Here is a 21,346-nt window from a genome sequence, read left to right on the forward strand (position 1 = left end):
CAACAAACTGTATAATCTTAGATTTTCTTCAAATAAAAAAAAAGTCAAATTATCCTTATATTCCTCAATTTCGGCCAGCCGGAAACTTCTAAAAGGATGAATATTGCATGAGCTAAGTCTAACGCCATTATCTCATCATAATGTATTTAATACAATCAAACAAACCTGCCTCTTTCAATCATTACATTATTTAAGCAGTAAATATTAAAGAAACTATTTAAATATTTTAAATCATGTAACGACACTCCTTGTACTCGACCTCAACAACCCATTCCCACCCGGGCCAATGGTTGACCCACTATAGTATAGTAGATCACAAGGACGTGATCATGAACATAATAGTTACCTAGCGTGGTTTAAACAATTTTCCGAGCGAGTCTTGAACGATAATTTTCTGCACACCTTAACAGATTTAAAAAAATAAACAACATTTAGACAACATTTTCAGTTTTTCAATAGTACCGTTTTTAAGACTTTCCAATATTATGTGTAATGCAGCTACCCAAACATGTATGACTAAAATAGTTCATTTGCTACTGAAGAAACTCGCATCTCATTTAAAAAGTACCACGTAAGAGTGTTTGGTAAAATTAGACACCGATCTATTTCTGTAAACAACAACTTTCTGGTCTACAACCAGTACACAAACCTGCTCCTTACTGTGAAGTGAGGCGAAAGAAAAATATATAGGTCATGAGATTTAGAAGATCTACTCGTGAGAGGCTGACCACGAGTCAATTTTCTCCAAATGTCCGTTAGTATTTATATAAATTATATTGTGATGGTCAAGTGCAGAAAAATTGAAGATTTCTCCAAAGGAAAGCTTTAGCGTTTTACAATATAAATTACCTTATGAAATAATAAATATGCAAACAAACAATTGTTGTGAGACATTTTGATGTACCCAGAGCAAAAAAATTCAGATTCAGATTCGTTAAAATTTATAAATATTTATATTACTTGAACGAGTTCACGAACCAGCGAGATTGGGTCAAGGGAACGGGGCGTGGGGTTTTAGAAATTGTCAAAAAAGTTTTTATTTTTATTTTCACCCGATGTGAGTTTCAATTTTTATTGTATTGTATTGTGAGAGGGGTGGACTCGTGGTCCAAGCACGTCCACCAAAGCTTATTGTGCATCCCAATTGCCGCTAACTGGGTAAGCCTATGCCTGTGTCTTTGATTGTTTTTGTCCTAAGACGCTAGGCACGAGCCTGGGATTGTTTTTCACATTACTTCAGGCTAGACCTAGGGGTTGCGGCATTATCACTTAGATAAAATCCATTGGCGACTTGGCGGGGATCGAACCCGGTACCTCAGGGACTGAAGTTCCGCGCTCTAACCACTACGCCAGCTCGCTCCCCATTGTCTTTGAATAGGTGTAGGAGATGTTACCCAATGTTAGCGTCTGGTTCATCACCTGGCTGTTTTATACCAAACAGAGCCCTTCGCCTAGCCACAAGTCCATCGCAATCCAGATTAATGTGTTTTGCAGTCTCATCGGACTGGTTGCAAAGTCGACACTCCTTATTATATTGTCATTGACAATTCCTAGAGTGTGCAGGTGCTTCCTGAAATGGCCGTGTCCAGTGATAAGAGCAAGTACCTGCAAGACCTGCCCTCTCCCCAGCTTTGTCAGCCAGCGAGTCAAGAGGGTGCTAGGTTCTGAGAGCAGTGTTTTGCTAAATTATTGTCCAGGATAGTTACGCCAACTCTCTAGGTGTTGTCCCCTGGACCATTTGTTGATTGCATGTTTAGCGGTAGCTTTGCTGATGCCACTAGATTTTTACGGTAGTATTGATTTCTGGGTAGCTGAGTGGTTATAGTGCTCGCCTTCAAATCTGAAGGTCACTGGTTTGATTCCAAGCGAGATCTACCGAACCCAGATGCCACTCGTCACTTGGCTGTCGATTAGTGCTATCGCTATCATTACTATTCAACAAAGATTGACCAGTCTTTGGACCGCCCCTCACAAAAAAGGGTAAAGAGGGTATTTAAAGCACAAAATTTGCACAATTAGGTTAGGTTGGATGAAGGTTAGGTCAATTTAGTTTACATAATCTTCATTTGCGTGTTAAAACCGAAATATAAAACGTCGTATACGCATGAGAAAATATTCTACCGATGTGTCCACCTTTCAGCGATAAATTTCAGAAATGAGAAAACTAAGCGTGTTTCGCAACGTAAACGAGACGTGGAATGCAGCAGGGTCGATACGTGCACGTGGCGTCCACGTGGACACGTGAGTCGACACGTTCCGCTATTTATACGTAGCAGCAGCAGGCACAACTCCGAACTTGCGTACAATACTATAAACTATAACGTAAATGTACGGTTCTACAATCTACAAACCTTGATCACCTCACTTTCACTCGGTACTACTGTACTTATGATAAGGAAGCCCTCCAAAAACCGTTCTTCTTCCCAAACTTAACATCTTATGTTGAAAACTATAACGTACAACTGGTGGAATATGATATTTTCCGTTTTATGATTACCACTGTATAATTTTCCTACAGTTACCTGACAAAGTGGGCTTCCTTCCACTGATTGTAGCACGCAAAGTAGCTAATTGCTGTATTTACTTTTGCCGCACTCATTTCCTTTTGCCACACAATTTTTCCCCCACTCCAGTATTTCAACCAAATAACGCAAAGCAATGCGCTTTTGTTAGGCACGTAATACGCGGACGCTTGAAAATTAGTTGGCAACACTTAGATACACTACGACTACGATCAGCTGGTGCAGCGTTTCCCATTTCGTTCAACGCTTGGATTTAAAAACGTGTTGTATAGTGGTGGAAATGCTAATAATTTATGTGCTTTATAATGACTGTATGAAAAATATAATGTTTAAGACGAGTGCAAAGTGCCACTTCGCACACTTGTTACACAAATAACTATTGTAAGCTACGATACAAAGTTGAAGTTTTAGGTAATGTCTTGGTTCCTATTTATCTAACCTAACACAGTCCTATCCTAAACCCTAGCCCTAACCCTAAATGATTTAGGCATTTTTTTTGTGTTTTACTTTTTGCAAGTAGTTTACTTCTTGATACTTAAATTGATTCGGGCTCAAGCCGAAATTGAGTAAAATTCTGAAGAAAACTGTTAACAATTTATATTGAGTTAGCCTATTGGATGGGGCACACAATAAAATAAATCATGACAGTAAATTTATAAAGATCCACACAAACAAGATTAAAGATTAAATTAAAAGATGTTGTTTTAAATGCTTTGCCAGCGATATCCATGCAATACTAATTTTATCTCCGAGAAATACAGCAAAGGTTTGTGATTGTGATGTGCTAAATTTTTGTTTAACGCCGGCAGAGTCCTAAACGGTGGCCATATTGAGATTTATTGAATATCACCAAAAACCTTTTTGAGTTTTTCCATTTGTATATATGTAAATGTCACCATGTAGTTAAACATCTAATATATAAAATTCTCGTGTCACAGTGTTTGTCTGCAAACTCCTCCGGAACGACTTCACCGATCGTTATGAAATTTGGTGTGTAAATTCTGTAGGTATGCGAATCGGACGTAAACTATTTCCCGTTTCGAAATTCTTAAAAGGGCTCCGCCCCAGTGGCTCTGGAGTTTCCCATGTTAACCTTATGAGAAATGGAATTAATGAATCTTAACAGCTGTTTCAATTAAACAAGTTGGTTCTGTTCTATGATGTTCAATAGCATTAAAGTTACAAGAATTACCAACAGGGTGCAGCACTATTATTTCTTTTACATTTATGACAACAGCTAATTTGCAACCAAAAGTTGAGTGAGCGTAGCGAACGAACTTCAACCTGGAGGCGAGTTAGCGTAGCAAACGAGCTAACCTGAAGGCAAGTGAGCGCAGCGAACGAGCTCCAACCTAAAGGTGAGTGAGCGTAGCGAACGAGCTCCAACCCAAAGGTGAGTGAGCGTAGCGAACGAACTTCAACCAGGACGTGATTGAGCGATGCGAACGAGATCATCTTGAAAATCAAACGTAACGGTACTTAAATTATAAATAGTCAAAGGCAAGACAACGTCTGCCGGGTCAGTCTGTCTTAGGGGAAACCTATAACTTAGGCGATACGAAGTTCGCCGGGTCAGCTAGTTTTTAAATAAAAATTTATTTTAAAAGTATCAGCTCTTTTTGGACCACCGCTAAATTACCTAACACAAATGTATAACAATAATTTGTTTTACATTTAACCTTTTTAGGATTTATGTACCTACATGCCACTAGTCTAACTTTAAAAGGTAACAATTTAAAAAATAGTTTTACAAAAAACTTTATAACCTCACATATAGCACTCCCCTAAAAGCAGCCTGTTTTAAATCTGAAGCGTAAAATATTATTTTATACCTTAAATTTGCTGTTAGGTATAGGATTTTACTACTTTACTCTTGGATCAGATTCAAAACTGTATCGTCAAAAACTATGCGTTATTGTTTTAAGTTTTTATAGATGAAAAATATCTACTAGTTTGAAAACGTTTTGTCCCATCAAAATGGTTTTGATCGATTTGCAATCTTTGGAGTTGGTCCAAGCAAGTTTCCGAGACATAAGAAATAGATAGAAGTCGGTCTTGGAGGAAAACGTTTACTTCCAATTGCAAGGGTTAATAATTGATAACTGCCGTGTCCGTCCGGGGGAGGTAGTTGTTGCTAAAGTGATATCAACTGCCTCTGTATTGGGTTATCTGTTGATTCCGAGCTGGCTATAAAGTGTAGGCCTATACAATGTAAAGTACAATGTAAAGTACAACCTCGATAACAAGACTCTTGTGTGGATAATTAAAATGGCTTGTTATCGAGGTATGCAATAACATATATTTATTATTTTTGTTTCAATTTATACAATATTGCATAATAAGAATTACATAGTAGGTAGTATTTTTAATCGAAGCTTTAGAATACCTAAAATAATTATAACACAAGTTTTCCAAATCGTTACATGCAGCATTTTGGGTGGAAATCGGTGGTAAAAAATCGGAGCTATAGAATAAAAACGTGTTACAATTTCTTATACAGCAAACCGGCTAAAAGTTGATTGTATGTTTTTCTTTCTTACCTAAGCTCTAGAATATTTACTAGAATATTACACTTTAAGGAAACATCATTAGTAATAAGCTCCAAAAACTTGACCAATGTTGAATTGATGTGGACTTAATTTGTTTTCCATGGGTCAGCAAAATTGTCTTTTTTATCCAGATATGCAGCACAGATGCTATGCAAATTCTATAGCTTAGCTTTTTGGATTTATCTCTGTGAAGATATATTTTTGTTTTATTTTATATTGAATCAAATTGACACCCCAGTACACTGTACACAATTTATTTTTACAACTCGAACTGTCTTCATTTTATATCTGAAGAATGTGTACGAAATATCTACTCGAAAATTCAATAAAGAGCATAGCAAGCCTTACATGTATAGCGCAGGACATAATACTCGTTCAATTGATCCGATGTCGGCTACATCGGGGCAAATCATCGTTCATAACCACTTCTCGCCAATGGGGTCGATATGGCATTTGTGGTCAACCAATCGAGTTTATTACTTTCCAAGACAATAAACAGAATGTCACTCGCTAACTTTATGTTCTACTCTTACCGTCGTTAGTCTATGTGCATACGTTTAGCCTTTACATCTTATTAGAGAATATCTTATTTTAATCTGTTAATCACATATATTCGAAAATCGCAACTTTTAACGGTTGTTTTGACGTTTTTTATATTCATTTACAAGTGAAAACCTACGAATGAATATAAATAAAATTAAATAATTTAAAAACGTCTAAACTGTAATAACAAGTATTTAATACATACCGCCTACAGTAATTAAAATAATAGTTGAAGATTGTTCTTGTGCCAAAATGTTTTCTTTCCACTTTCCCAATAAGTTAAAAATATTACATTAATTATTTTTCAATTATTGATGTCTATAAATTTATAACCAATCGAACATGATTAGGTTTGCTCAAGAAGTTCATTATTTTAATCCTTATGAAAGACTTCACTGATATTTTAAAGGTAGTAAATCGTTATTGGCGTTGTACCATTAAACGAGAGGGCCTCTTGAGAGTGTGCCTCTTGTGAAATGTCCTAGTTTCAATGTCACGAATCAATATGCGACAACAGCTTCTCAGCATTTACAGTACTCTAATCGTAATCGCTAACTTAGACTAGATTGTTTAGGCTTTTTAAATTTACTGTAAATTAAATAGTTTATCTTTCAAAATTGTATGTTGCTCGAGAATGGCATTGTCCATTGTATCATTATTTATGGCATACTAAACATGCATTGACTTTTATTTGAAAATATTGATGAAAACCTGTTAAAGTCCATAAGCTAGTTCTTATTCGTAGAGTCATATTTGAAATATTATTAGACCATGTATTTTAAATTTGTAATTTAATTTGTTACATTTATTAAAAAAAAGTAATTAATTTTTAATTTGTAAGGATACAGAATTATTTTAAAGGTCACTGATGTTTTTGGAAATTTAAAAGCAAAATTGATTAGGTAGGAATAATTAGTGACCTAATGTTCCTAATTTCACAATACTAGTAACGTTGAAATGGTTTCATAATAACAGGATATGAAAAACCAAACATTATTATTTTGTAAATGGAATAAGGTGATAGAGAGTGTGAAAAGAACACCTAATTCATATTTACCTTTAAAAGCTTAAGAGGTGTACACCACATCTTTAAAAACTGTATCAATTGCCAAGTTTTACAGTTATAAATCTGCTCAACTTGTACAATTAATAAGTTGTATTTTTGTAAATTGTCTGCTTTCCTTTAGAATAAATAAAAAAATAAAACAAACTCTAGTGCCCCGACCACACTTCGTAAAAACAAGATAAATTGTATTTTAAATGAAGGTAAATCACATTTACTACAAAAATAATGAGTGACATATCAAAAGTTTTAAGCCATGCACGTTTTGTGTCCGCTTTGCACAACTTTGGAAAACACCAAGGCCCAATGTTTTCTTTAAACAAAAAACACTTCCATTTTCCATAGTAATTAACTGAGGATGACGCTAAATACTTGGAAATTATATTTATACATTGCCTAATTGGATTTTATATTGGCAACCCTAAGACGCTTAAGCTGTCAAGCCCATTCCATTCATCAACAGGCTAGTCGGATACTTTTGTTTTAGCTTGACGACAATTCTTTTTAGAATGAATTAATGTTAACAAGATTTGTTAGACCTATTATTTTACTAATACCCACGCTGATTTTAGATGTCTAGATAACAATTGGTTTGGTTAAAAGTACCCTTGTGTTTTAAGAGATTTCATTTACGACGTAAATTCTTTTCATTTTCATTTTTTTTTTTAAGTAGCCGTTTCAGTTCAGTTTTTAGAACTGAAAAGTTTCACATAACAGCATTGTTTACTCACATAACAGCATAGTTTTTACGTGGTTTTACTCATAACAACACGGGTGACCAATGAGATTCAAGGATTGAGAGAGAAGAAGTAAAATTGTAATGATCCGAACTTCAGTTAATCAGCTGTTCAGGCCAATTTAATTGTTGAGTCGTGCAATTAGTGTTTGGTACAATAAAGGTACAATGTTTCGTTTCATCAATGTCAGTGGCAATGAGAGGCTATAAACGAAAACATAACCTCTCTTAGAAGTTTTAAGTTGTGATTTTTAGCAATTAAAACACTGTCTTAGGTAAAGTAGTGTACGCAACTCTCGTAAATGTAGAAGTTTTAAAGCTTGGTGCGTTTGATTGTTATTGTCACTAAATAATAGCTAGACACTCCGGTACTATGATATTGGCATTAAGAATTCGATTGATTCACAAGTACTAGATAGAGGTTAGCTGTAAGAAAGGGCCGAGAGGTCCTAAGTTCGCCTCAATAAAGAAGTGTTTTTATTTCATTTCATTTCAACAATGTCATGACCACATGACGTAGGTAATTCTTAATTTTATGCTAGCTAGATGCTCCGACATTCTCAAGAAGAAGATAAGTTTTCCAGTACTATGATTTGCTCCAGACTTCCGGTAATACGACGTTATCCCTTGCTTAGATTAAGCTAGATAGTGGTCAAGCGCGGTGGCTGGTCCTCACTACCAATGGCCCTCACTACATTATCCTAGGCCAAGGCTGAAAAAACAAATGTGTGTTTTCAGACTAGCAGTGTTCTAGGATGTGAAGGTGGGAGGTGGGACAAAAAAGTAGCTAGATATTCTGGTGCAACTACATAGTCTTGGTCGTATTAGATATTTGTTCCGGAACTACGATATTGTCACTCAATAAATACTCCGGGGCTCGATATTGGCCCCGGGGCTACAACACTACTCGCAGGTTGTGTAAATGAAGTGTAGGCTATAGTAATCTAACGGCCTAGGTGTATCCCCCTCAATGTGTCTTGCATGAGTGTGACAGTGAGGTGTGGTATCAGCTGGGAGGTTGGCGGGTTGGCGGGAGAGGTGGGTCACGTGATCGATCTCACAGCTGACTCTCCGCTAGCCGTGCTCTATCTGCCGCCACCTCGCCACCTCAGCACGGCTCGAGTGTCTTATTAAATTGGCCACAGAGCCGCGCAAGTCTTACTAATTAAACATTCTGTCCCTCTCACTCACACACGCACTCCCGCCAAGGTCGTGGAGTTGTGAGCGAGTTTTACGTCGAGAAATCCCTCCGACCGACTTTGTTTACTAAAAACTCATTCTTGTCTCACCTTCACATCCTAGGACGCTGGGCTAGCCCTGCATTTTTTTACACATTACTTCAGGCTAGTCCTTGAGGGTCGTGGCAATATCACGTATCAAATACATGGGTGATTTACGGGAGAGCCCCGCGTTCTACCACTAGACCAGCTCATTCCCATAACCTCATGGATGGATGTGTAATTTGTCAATCGCAAAAAGTACAGGGTGTCAACAAAAGATTACAGTACAATTTTTTAATCATGCCATACAGCCACTTATCAACCTACTAGTACTGAATTTACATTCTAACTCTGTTCCTGAGCTGGTTGTACGGCCACTAGCTAGAGTTGAGTTTTAACACGATCGTTCCTTAGTTTGTAGTAGATACAATGAACGACGTTGGCCAACCAGCTTCCACACCCAAATTTCCATGTGTGTTTTCTTCTAATTGGGTTAGTAATGGTCATCGTCTCTTCTTGAAAGAACATTTTGGGAGCTTTCCTACAGGATCTCAACGAAATACTAAAACTAAATTTCACACTCGTATGGATGGTAGTATTACGCTTTTGTGGATACCCTGTATGAACTGAATGTTTTTTATCTGTGAACATCAAGAACTCAATATAGATACCGTCCTAGTAGGGTATTCCAATCATTAAAACCTAAAAATGAAGGAGCTCCTACTTTTCTCAACAATGAACATAAAGTTATTTCTATCTTAATTTACGATTTGTGTTTACTAATACAATCTCAGACTTTATAACATTTATGATATGAAAAAGCATATAATATTTTCCTACTTTGCTCTACACTAATAACATTGGTAAGGCCGAGGTGGCAAAGTAAGACGTGAAGGATAAGGATGTCAAGTTTAAAGGGCATCTAATGATCTACCAATGCAACACTTCTAAATTGCATTTCAATCTGGGTTACACCAAATATCTCGATACTGCCTGCATTCTTCATGAATATGGATTAACAGGTGGTACAAAGTGAGGGTGGCATGTGAGTATTAATTAATTGCGATTAAGCCACTACCGTACTGTCCTGCATTTAGTTGGTGTAAGCCACTCATCTATCTAGTTCTAACTTGTTGCACGTCCGCAACACAAGATAGGCGTTTTTATATACATCTAAACTGAATTCGAATAATAGTATTTTGCGTCTCATTCAATCTAAGTCTCATCAATGAACAAGGCTTGATTAAATAAGTGAATCCATGTTTAAATGTTCACCATTTAGTGAAAACTGTGTCATGTTTGTACTTTATTTTGTAGGTGGTTAGGTTAGGTTAGGCTAATGCCCCAATTAGGTTAGGTTACTAATGCCCCAACAATATTATGATTTCTTTTGTTGCATCCATTCTTAACGTTTACAATCAAGGTTCTAAATTTGTCGTAAACAGTTTAACTTGTGACTCGAGTGTCATATAAAGTAGCATGACAAATCCTTTATTTAGTTCGTCATAATTAGATGTCCTTGTTTTTTTCTGTTGAGTGGAATCTTTTTTTATGGCCTGTGGTTGCAAACTTACAAGCATCAGGCTTTAAAGTGGATTTATCTAGTTTTGTAAGAAAGATTATTGTTGAACCTTTACAAGCTTCCAAAGCTGAAAATTCCGTTTTGAAACACTACATACAAATCATAGCTAACCTTCTACATATACAAAAAGAACGCAGTGGCAGCCGAAACGTGCCGTCGTCAGCGCCGCCGCTGCTTTGGTTTGTATTATATGAAATGATGAATGATTTGTCGTTAAAACTATGTACAAAGTTCATGACAATCGTCAAAAGAAAAACGAAACAATCAATATGGCTCTGGTATTTTGGATACATATACATTTAAACTATATCGACAATATTTAGGGAAAATAAGTATTAAACAAATATTCTTGAATAACTAAAGCGCACAGTTAAAATGTTACCTTAAAATAAGTGAGAAACATTTTAGTCGACATCAACGTAATCAAGAGTTCAACATACGTTAAAACAAAATGCACGATCGATAGTTATTTATTTGTGTAACTAGTGAGCAAAGTTGCGCTCGTGTTACACATTATATTTTTCCTACAGTCACTATTTAAACAAGTAATTTTGTAGCTTTCTTACTTACGCAGCAAGAAGAAAACAGTTCGTATGCTCGTTCATATTTCTTTCTTGATTTTTCAGGAAACAGGTTAACAGGCTTAATGAAACATACTTTTGCAGTTTCTGCTACATATTTCTTCCAAGTGTACACATATATTCACAATCACTGAGTTCATTATTCTCAAACATGTTAGGCCCACTTATATTATTCTTTAAAATACTACACTTTAGGTTATGTTCAAACCAAGCGTTGAACGAAAATAGAATATAAACACGAAATGACAGGTTAAATCGTAGTATCAATAGTCAATCAGCTGATCATATTAATAGTATCTTTAAGTGTTGCCAACCTATTTCCAAGTGTACTCTGATTACGTGCATAATAAAACCACGCTGTTTTGTGTTGTTTGGTTGGAATACTGGTGTACACCAAAGTACAAATCGTGCGACAAAGTATAAACGGTGCGACAAAACAACTAAATGCCGAAATTAACAGCTTTCTGTACTATAATCAGTGTAAGGAAGCCAACTTTGTCGGGTGACTGTAAGAAAAAGTCTTTGATTATTTGTTTGGCACTATACAAAAATGAAGTGCAACAACAAAGCCGTTAACTTGACCTATAAACCATCGAGACTTAAAAATGTATTTTCACTGTTCGAGATAGATTTTGAGTTTCATAATTGAATTGTCAAAAAACATAATGAAAGAAAATTATATGTTTAAGGGACTGGTAAGACTATGTTTCATTGTAAAACAAAGCTTACAAAAATGATTTATTATTTAGACAACGTGTTTAGAAGATCAAAACCGTTATTAACACAATATAATCAATCACTGATGAGCTACAGAGCTATCAGGATCGTTCTCAAGTCAGACCAGTTCAGCATTAAATATGTACAACCGCAACAGTTCTGTTTCCGGATCCGTTAATTTACCTTCCTTCCTGTTCCCCGATTCCTCAGGCTGTTGCGCCTATACTCCTCTAGCTTTCCTCGCAAGTTATCCAAGAAGTTCATTACTTTAGCTTCGTGACTAGTTGACTATCTACATTCATACTTGGCTTAAAATACCTACTTTGTATGGTCGTCATTTCAAAGAAAAGTATTAAAGTATATTTCCTACCATCTAGGATGACTAGTTTGTAAATATTCGTATTCTGTGACTAGTTGACTATCATTCCTATCCTCTAGCAAGTTTACTTTTCTCCCTGTCTTCTTGCGATGTGAGTAGCTGATTGTTATTCCTCTCCTCATGCGCTGTGACTAGCTGATTATTAATCCTGTCCTCTAGAGCTGTGACTAGTTGACTATTTATCCCGTCCTCTAGAGCTGTGACTAGTTGACTATTTTCACTGTCCTCTAACACGATGACTAGTTCCCTATTTTTCCTGTCCTCTAGAGCTATGACTAGTTGATATTTATCCTGTCCTCTAGAGCTGTGACTAGTTGACTATTTATCCTGCCCTCTAGAGCTGTGACTCGTTGACTATTTATCCTGTCCTCTAGAGCTGTGACTAGTTGACAGGGGCGTCATTTGGGGGGGGGGGCAGGGGGGGGGCATTTGCCCCCCCCCCTGGATCCTGGGCTAGAGAAAAAATATGCTGTACTAGCCAATATACAAATATTTTCTCCTGTCAAATCCTAAAAAGCACAGAATACTAAAATCTGTATATGTAATTTGAAACAAATATTATTACCTATTGTTTTATTGTCTTAGATAGCACATTTTGAGTTTACATAAATTAGTAGTTTTGTTATTCATTTACTTTTTCTGTTTGGTGCTGTACGATAAACCACTTACTTCTAGTTTATATATATACATAAAAATTCAGTTTTTTTAGAAGCAATGCTTTGTAATTTACTTTTATGAATTATTCAAGCATTACAATTATACATGTGTATACATTTTACGTAATAGATTTTGAACATTGTAGACTACCAATTTAATATTGTTAAATAGAACCTTTTGTGTCAAATTATTTTATTGGTGATAAAATTTGATTTGCTTTTGAGTTCTTAAATACTTGTATTTTATTTAAAAACCAAAATAAACTGTTATAAACTATAGGCTATGAACAACCATATTCATTGCTAAATGTTGCACAAGAGAAATTGGTCATGAATCTAATAACAAACATAATATTAATACATCATGGAACTACTGATCACGTTTCTTAGATGACTAACTTACCAACATAAAATTATTGTGTTTCTGTCTGTTGTCAATAATTCTTGGTTTCATAAATTTTCTGCTTAAATTTAAATAAATTTTAATCATATTTTTTTTTATTTGAAGTGGTTTTGGCAATTAAAATAAGCTTAAACCCCTCTTTTTTGTTTCAAAACTGCAAAATTCCCCGGACCCCCCTTATTTGCTGGGGGGTATTATACCCCCCGGTGTTTACCCCCCCCAAGGATTTGGTGAAATGACGCCACTGCTAGTTGACTATTTTCAATGTCCTCTAGAGCTATGACTAGTTGACTATTTTCACTGTCCTCTAACACGATGACTAGTTCCCTATTTTTCCTGTCCTCTAGAGCTGTGACTAGTTGACTATTTATCCTGTCCTCTAGAGCTGTGACTAGTTGACTATTTTCACTGTCCTCTAACACGATGACTAGTTCCCTATTTTTCCTGTCCTCTAGAGCTGTGACTAGTTGATATTAATCCTGTCCTCTAGAGCTGTGACTAGTTGACTATCCTGCCCACTTGCGCTGTGACTAGTTGGTTGTTTATCCTGTCCTCTAGAGCTGTGACTATTTGAGTATTTATCCTGTCCTCTAGAGCTGTGACTAGTTGACTATTTTCACTATCCTCTAGAGCTATGGCTAGTTGACTATTTATCCTGTCCACTAGAGCTGTGACTGTTTGATTATTTATCCTGTCCTCTAGAGCTGTGACTATTTGACTATTTTCGCTGTCCTCTAACTTAATGACTAGTTCACTATGTTTCCTGTCCCTAAGCATGGTGACTAACTGATTATTTATCCTGTCCTCTAGAGGTGTGACTAGTTGACTATTTTCCTGTACTCTAACACGATGACTAGTTCACTATTTTCCTGTCCTTAAGCATGGTGACTAACTGATTATTTATCCTGTCCTCTAGAGCTGTGACTATTTCACTATTTTCACTGTTTATGTGGTATTCCCAGATTCATGAACAAATAATTAATTATGTTGTTTACCTTTTGGTTGCCAGGTTCTTGATGAATTTATAAGTTAACGCTCTATCCAAAAGGTAAACAACGTATTTTCACTGTCCTCTCCGATGACTAGTTCAATATTTCCCCTGTCCTTAAGAATGGTGACTAATTGATTATTTATCCTGTCCTCTAGAGGTGTGACTAGTTGACTATTTCCCTGTCCTCTATTACAATGACAAGTTTACTATATTTTTCCAGTCTTTTAGCATTGTGACTAGTTAATTATTTATCCTGCCCTCTAGAGCTGTGATCAGTTGAATATTTATTATGTCCTCTAGAGCTGTGATCAGTTGACTATTTATTATGTCCTCTAGAGCTGTGATCAGTTAATTATTTATCCTGTCCTCTAACACGATGACTAGTTGACTATTTTTCCTGTCCTCTAACATGATGACTTGTTCACTATTGTTCCTGCCCTCTAACACAATGACTAGTTCACTATTTATCCTACCCTCTAGAGCTGTGACTAGGTGACTATTCATCCTGACCTTTAACACTGTGTCTAGTTCACTATCCATCCTATTCTCTAGCCTTGTGACAGAGTATGTTAATCTTCCTATCTTGTTGTCTGCAGTTCTATTAGCTAATCTATGTCCAGTTTCTCAATCTTTCTATCCTCTAGCCCTGTCCCTAGTTGATTATTCACTCTATTTTCTATTAGATAATTGTCTACGTTTCATTTGCCAATTAGTCATGTCCCTATGCCCAGTTTACAAATCTTTCAACATTATTATCTTTTAACTCTTTCATATTTCTGTACTGGTAATAAACAATAAATGAATTATCTCACATGCAGGTGTTTCTAGAAGTTAGTGATACAGTGTTTTCACCACACTATGATGTTTTTGGCTATATTACATACGTTAATTGGTGGCTGAAAGTTGCGTTTTGCTGGCCATGCCAGCTCTGTCATCGTAACTTGGGGACCGAGCAGGTTTTTACATCCCGGGGCCTCAAAATCATCTGCCCGCTATAGAATAGAATTTTTAACAATAATAGAATATTATTATCTATTATTTTTTTAATAATAGAATTTTTTTATTTTCACCGTTGCCTAGCAACTGTTTATTACTATTTTTGCCGATTCCTGAAATTACTTCTTCACATAACCTTAAAGTTGCGTTGACTATCAGTTTTAATTATTATTATTGTGAATAGTATTATAGAAACGTTTTGAGTTTGTAAGATTACGCTTGAGTGAATTTGAACTGTAAGCACAGGAATTGATTAATATGCAAGTCAAATATTTAATCAAGCTAGTCGAATATTGCAACAGGTGAGCCGGCAGTCTGATCAACAGATAGATAACACAAACTGAACACCTCTAAAGCTGACTGAGGACACTTTCTGTTAATAATGCACCTCTATCTACCTTTCTGTTCATACCTACAGTGGCCTTTGCCAACTCCAGTATTACTGTGAAACTTGTTGGCCCAAATAGTTATGTAAATGTGTTTCTTTGCTTTTGTAGCTTGGATTACAAGTTTACGACAGGTTATAGGTTGTAGTCACTAAGACCAAATTAACAAGATAGACTACTAAGATGCAATATATTAATTTTACTTGAAAACTTCTTTAAAAAAATAGATCATGTCACAGTGCAAGGATCCAACATGCAAACTGAGCTATTAACTGAAACAGATTAACAATGCAAGTGGTGTACAGTGTTGTGCGAAATCAAACAGGATTATAAAGTAAAGTGATCCTGGGTGGTTTTTTATAACATTTCATATGAACTTGTAAGCAGTCAAATCTTTTGTGACACTCTTTCACTGATTGTTATAAAAATTACTGTACTGTAAACTTGAATATAAGTTATTTTTCTTCCATTCACTCCTTCTACAACTACTTCAAACAAAACTTGATGCTGAATCCATTCAAAAAACAACTAGTATCTGAATTACCAAACTTCTTTAAAACAAATCATGCAATTACAATACCGGAGGGTTATCATCAAACATGACCAGCCTCCTTAAATCCTATCCCTTTTTGTCCAAAACGTTTAGGGTTCAAAGACACACTTTTTTGGAAGCAAATAGAGAAAACAGGAGAAAACGAAGCGATTCCCAAGGCGCAGTCATTATGAGAGTGAGTCACTGGGATTGGCTCGGGGGAACAGCTGATTACCGAATACTGACATGTCCGCTGTTGTCGCCCTCCAAAGTAATAGTGCAAGTCGCAGTGCAGTAGGATAAATCGTCCGATAATTCCACTTTAAGTAAAAAAAATCTTTAGTAGTTCAGTTAGCTTTGACTATTGATAAAACTAGACAATCCATCCCCATGTTAAAGTTTTCACCTGTTTTTTAAATCAAAATTGTCATAGTTGATGTGAGCAACGGATGATAGATTGCGCTGATCTAAATTACTAATTTCTGTTGAATACACAAACCTTTTCATCAAGTTAACTAATGTAATGACTTATTGTGGGCTATAGCAACTTTAAAAGGCTCGCAACTTGGTAAGCAACAAAAAATAAGATAGAAAATATAATTTTAGACCCTAGCACATTCTCTACGCAACTTAACTAAACACATCATTATCATGCATGACTTTCAACATACCATCAATATTAATAGCTTTTCAGCTCAAATAAAGTAAAAGAAACGGTGCAATATAAAAGTTTTTACATGAAAAAATCAAAATTAAAATAGTAAATAAAATTATTTTCAGTATCCAATAGTCAATGGTTAAGTCTTAATTGAACTATCTAATATCAGAAAGTTCTATATGTTTGTAAAATTTTTCAAGCTTATGCGGTAAACTGTACATATAATAATTGGGCTATCAATCAATGATGCTACCTAAAAAAATGTCGGTACATTCAATTCAAAACATCTTTATTCATTAGTATATATTATAGGAATACAAGAATTAATTATACATAATAACAACACCTGGGTTTAGACCACTGTCATTGGTGTAGACTGTAGATAAACACAAAAATGAATACATTTAATAAGATGTGTCTGATTAGATAAACTTGTTATATATACCTACCTGATTAGTTAGCTTCATACCAAACCTGCCATTATTTAATTTTATGCTTTCACCATCAGTGACGTAGGAAGGATAGACAGGTGCAAAGCTAGAACCCTGGAGTTTTGTGGAAAACACCAACACAGCAACCAACAAGTACTGACTTATAGGCCGAATGATGGGTAAACGAGTACCCATCCACACTAACCCTGATTGGACCAATACCACCTGTGCAGACCCACCTTAAAGGCATATCACACATTGCGACTTTGCTCGTCACTACTAGTAGTGGCAACTAATCACACTCGCCAATAATTGCTTCGTTGCCGTCACACTAGGCGACTAGTACTAGATTGGTAATAGTGAATACAGTGAAATGCTTCTATTGTGCTTCTGTGTTTTGAAGCATTGCCATGTCATCAGTGGGGATGAGCCAACAGGTCTTACGAACGTCTCTTGTAGTAAGAGAAATGTATGATGAGTTAGGAGTTGCTTCGTAACACAATGCAAGGTCAAGGAATAAGAATAAACGGAATTATGGGTATGGGATTGGATAGTAAGGAGACATAAGTTTGGCACGCTTATAAAAGAACTAGCGAGTGAGGACCCTCAATCGTATTACTATTGAAATCGTACCCAAATTCAATGAGTTGCTTGACTACCAGCGACTAGTGTAGCTTCAAAAATAGAAAATGTCCTATTACTTGCGCTACTGAATTTTTATATGGTGAGTGCTATTTACTGCTACTTACTATGTCACACCTAGCGATTTGTAGCCGCTACTCTAGTTGTCAACGTCGCTATGTTTGTTAGATGTGTTAAGAGTGACTCAGCAAATTATTTATTCATGTTATATATTAGCTCTACTCCTGCAACATTTCAATTCGACTTATCCATTAGTTTTTACGTAGTGGTCAGACTAACTCACAAAAAATCCATATCCATTTATAATATTAGTAAGATTGTTATGTTGATGTATGTCCTATCAAGAATGTGTGTATGTCTAAGACTTGATCTTAGTCCCATGGACTCCTCCTTGGGAGTCTGTCTCTCTGCACCTCACTCTGTTGTTCACTGTCTCTGTTGAAACCTTCAGGTCTTACCTTCCAGTTTCATCTCTTCCATCAATGTCCTTCTCCATTTATTTCTTGGTCTCCGACCTCTTCTTTTACCAGCAGAGTTCCATTTCAGGGCTTCTTTGGCAACATACCCCTGATCCTTTCTTATGGTTTGTCCCTTTCACCTTTCCTTCTTTTATCGGTACCTCTGGTTTGTTTGGGACCACAATTCCTCTTTTTTTTGTCTATTTAATTTTTAGGGTCTTTTTCAAGCATCCATTTATTAAGACTTGCAGTTTTTTGACAATAGGATGTGTTGATTTACTTATTTTCCAGAATTCTCAGCCATTCAATATCACACTATGGACATTTGAATTGAATATTTTTAATTTTCTTTTGACTAAGAAATTGTTTGACATCTATCTTTTGTGTGTATCCCTCCCTCATACTTCTGTTATGTCACAGGAAGCGTACCGACAGTGGGTTTGTGCCTCCCTGGTGCCTCACTGGCTACATGGCCGTCACAGAGTCAAGCCTTGTCGGTCCGTCTGCCAGAGGGTGGAACAGAAGTGTCCCTTCTTTCTACCGGGTGACCGAGCCCCCTCCTACCCCACCCAGTACGCTGGGGAACCCACATTCCTGTGCCTCGGTAAGTTGTAACTGTTTCTAAAGCTATTTGCTAGAGGATAGTTTGTGAATATCATTTTAATTTTAGTGTCTCGACTTTTTAACCAAAATTGACAATGGTAAAGTCAGATAAGGAATTATCAATTATTTAAGATGGGGACTCTATGTGCATATTTTAACCCAAATATGAGTGAAGGATGAGTGGCCCGATCTTGTAGTCTTGTTAGTTGATGAGGCCAACATTATTCCTTAGACACAGCTGTTATTTAATAGCCCATACAGCCAGTGGCAAATAAGGGACCTACAGTTTATAGTGGAATCCGAAACACATTTTTCCTTTTAATTAACGAATTGGTCTAATTATCAGGATAGTACTGCGGATAGTCGTAGTACTCACTAGTGCGGACGTTAATCCACATTCCACACCAGGGAACATCGCATCCACAGTGCATGCCTATAAATATCCACAATTCGTTACTTCCTAGCAGCTAGATTACAGGACGACGCCACCTTCCCAATCCAGTAACAAAGCAGTGCCAAAGAAAGTAATAAAAAAACTTTTTACCACGTCCTCTGTTGCAAGCTTTTTGCACACGCAAACAAACGGAGGCAAACTAAATTTCTACTCCGGACTCTACTGGCAGATTAAAGAAAATGATTTCGACTGTGCTTCTCTGCATTTCCGTGCTCGTCAAGTGTTCTTACTCCCATTAGATAACACAACCATAAAATTCTCTTTCACCTAAAACACGAGTAAATGAAATTACAGGGCCTTTATAATTTGATTATGATGAGCAAAGTGAAAGTCAAGTAAAATAATCCCAATGGTAAATTAAGGGCCGACAAGTGTCCAGTCACGATGTGAGCTCTATGTTGGTTTAAAAGTTTTTTCCTGATCGAATTATTCAACTCAGATGTAAGTTGGAAACATTTTTATGAATAAAATCAAAAATAAACTAAGATAAATTGTATTTATTTTTGTTAGAAAAAAATAGTTTGCTTTTATTGTTTTATTGTTTTAAATCTTTCTTTGCATAAATTTGTACAAAAAGCCAAAAATGTAAGAAATTACTGTACTCTATAACTGTGCTAAAAATGTAAGCAACATAATGAATGTTAATATGGGTAAATGGGAGAATAATGGATAATGTTAACACCATGAGAATCGGTTTAGAGCTCACAGAGCCGTTATAGCAGTGTTGGGGGACATTACTGTTTACTCCGATGGCTTTAACAAACACAGTAGTTTTAGCCTTCCATGTACTTGGCTAATTTAACCTAATCATTTAGTAATAAAAACTATAACCCCCACCGCAACAAACCTGCAGACTAAGCGAGTTTCCAAATACCTGGTTAGATTTGTCAGATTTGTTTTCCATTAAAATTAAATTAGTACTTACTTAGGTTTGCTGCTATAGGGAAGGAAATGAAGTGTATGTTTTATTGAAATTTTAATAGCTTAGTATGAAATAATTGGGCCAAATGTGATTAAAATACATCTCTATACAAGAATATTATATTAGTCTACTTATTCTCCATAAGAAAAAGTTGGGAATTTTAAACTTGCTTTTTGTTTAATTCTCCCCATAACTATTAGGCTTACAACAACTTCAACATACTTATCTATTTTTAGTTCAAAAAAATTATTTGGAAAGAAAGTGCAAAGTTTTAGAGGGTCGAAAATGGGAAAACCCCATTTTTACCCTAAAAACCCCTGATCCCAGTCTGATCATGCTGGTTCGCGAGCTTGTCCAAATAAATGTACTGTAGATATACACTTTTATACCAAATTTCACCAAAATCGGATAATTTTTTATTTGCCATCTATGTATTAATACTAAAGAAGGCAAGCATATTTCTTTAAAATCGTTATTTTAGCTCATGTGCATCGTAGGGAAAATTGCAAAGTTTTAGAAGCTCAAAAATTGTAAAACCCCATTTTTACCCTAAAAACCCCCTATTAGTTTTTGATTTGCCATCTATACAGGGTGTTTGTGAACTCTCTCGAAAAAATTCACGGGATTGGTCCTTGGGTTAATACAAGAATATTTTACATTATAAACATGGGTCGCCGGAGCCTCGTTTTCCGGCTGTCCGTCTGTATGTGATTTTCACAAATGAATCCATAACTTTCGAATTCCGTAAGCGATTAACTTGAAACTTGGTACGTAAGTAGTGACAGGTAAGACCAATCTTTGCGCAAAGTATCATCTTTGCTCAATAGTAACAACTGATGTTTTTCCTTTTGTACTGTATATGTAATTTGCTATTATACTGTGGATAGGCAACTTAAAAGTACTTCTTTTGTTTACTTTTAACTTGTTATTTAATTAAGCCAAGATGGTTACTTAGCAACCCATAAGACTAATGTTAAAAAAATGTGACTTTCAGTTTCATTTTTCTACGTAGTTAGATTTTTGTTAGCAGTTCTAACTGCAGTAAACTCGTTTTTAGGCCAGGAATAAACTATTTACAACATTTAAAGAAAATCGTCAGAGCCGTTTTCGAGATCTTTGTGCAAGCAAGCAAGCAAGCATACATAAGCAAACATTGCTCATATTAGAGTATAGGATAACCCAACAACTGATGTTGCAGACAAATGTTTTGTACATAGTGGACACAAGAACCATAGAGTTTGGAAAGAGACTCATGTTTCCTTACCAACTGGGGGAAAAACGTATCTGTAGAGTATTTTTGCTTGTGACATGGACATTGATAA

The 21,346-nt window shown here is 35.9% G+C and overlaps 1 protein-coding gene across 3 annotated transcripts in view; it reads left to right on the forward strand.

Annotated features, from left to right (window-relative positions):
* The window catches only part of LOC128991533 (NALCN channel auxiliary factor 1), an 89,909-nt gene that overhangs the window by 57,463 nt on the left and 11,100 nt on the right, over nt 1–21,346 (forward strand). For all 3 annotated transcript variants that reach the window (XM_054414498.1, XM_054414499.1, XM_054414500.1), the window contains one exon: nt 18,466–18,649. In XM_054414498.1, the coding sequence (XP_054270473.1) occupies nt 18,466–18,649 (184 nt within the window). The remainder of the gene's footprint in view (nt 1–18,465; nt 18,650–21,346) is intronic.

Source organism: Macrosteles quadrilineatus, unplaced genomic scaffold, assembly GCF_028750875.1.
Source record: "Macrosteles quadrilineatus isolate MER2022 unplaced genomic scaffold, UCM_ALF_1.0 Scaffold_4__1_contigs__length_99947679, whole genome shotgun sequence".
Taxonomy (NCBI): Eukaryota; Metazoa; Arthropoda; class Insecta; order Hemiptera; family Cicadellidae; genus Macrosteles; species Macrosteles quadrilineatus.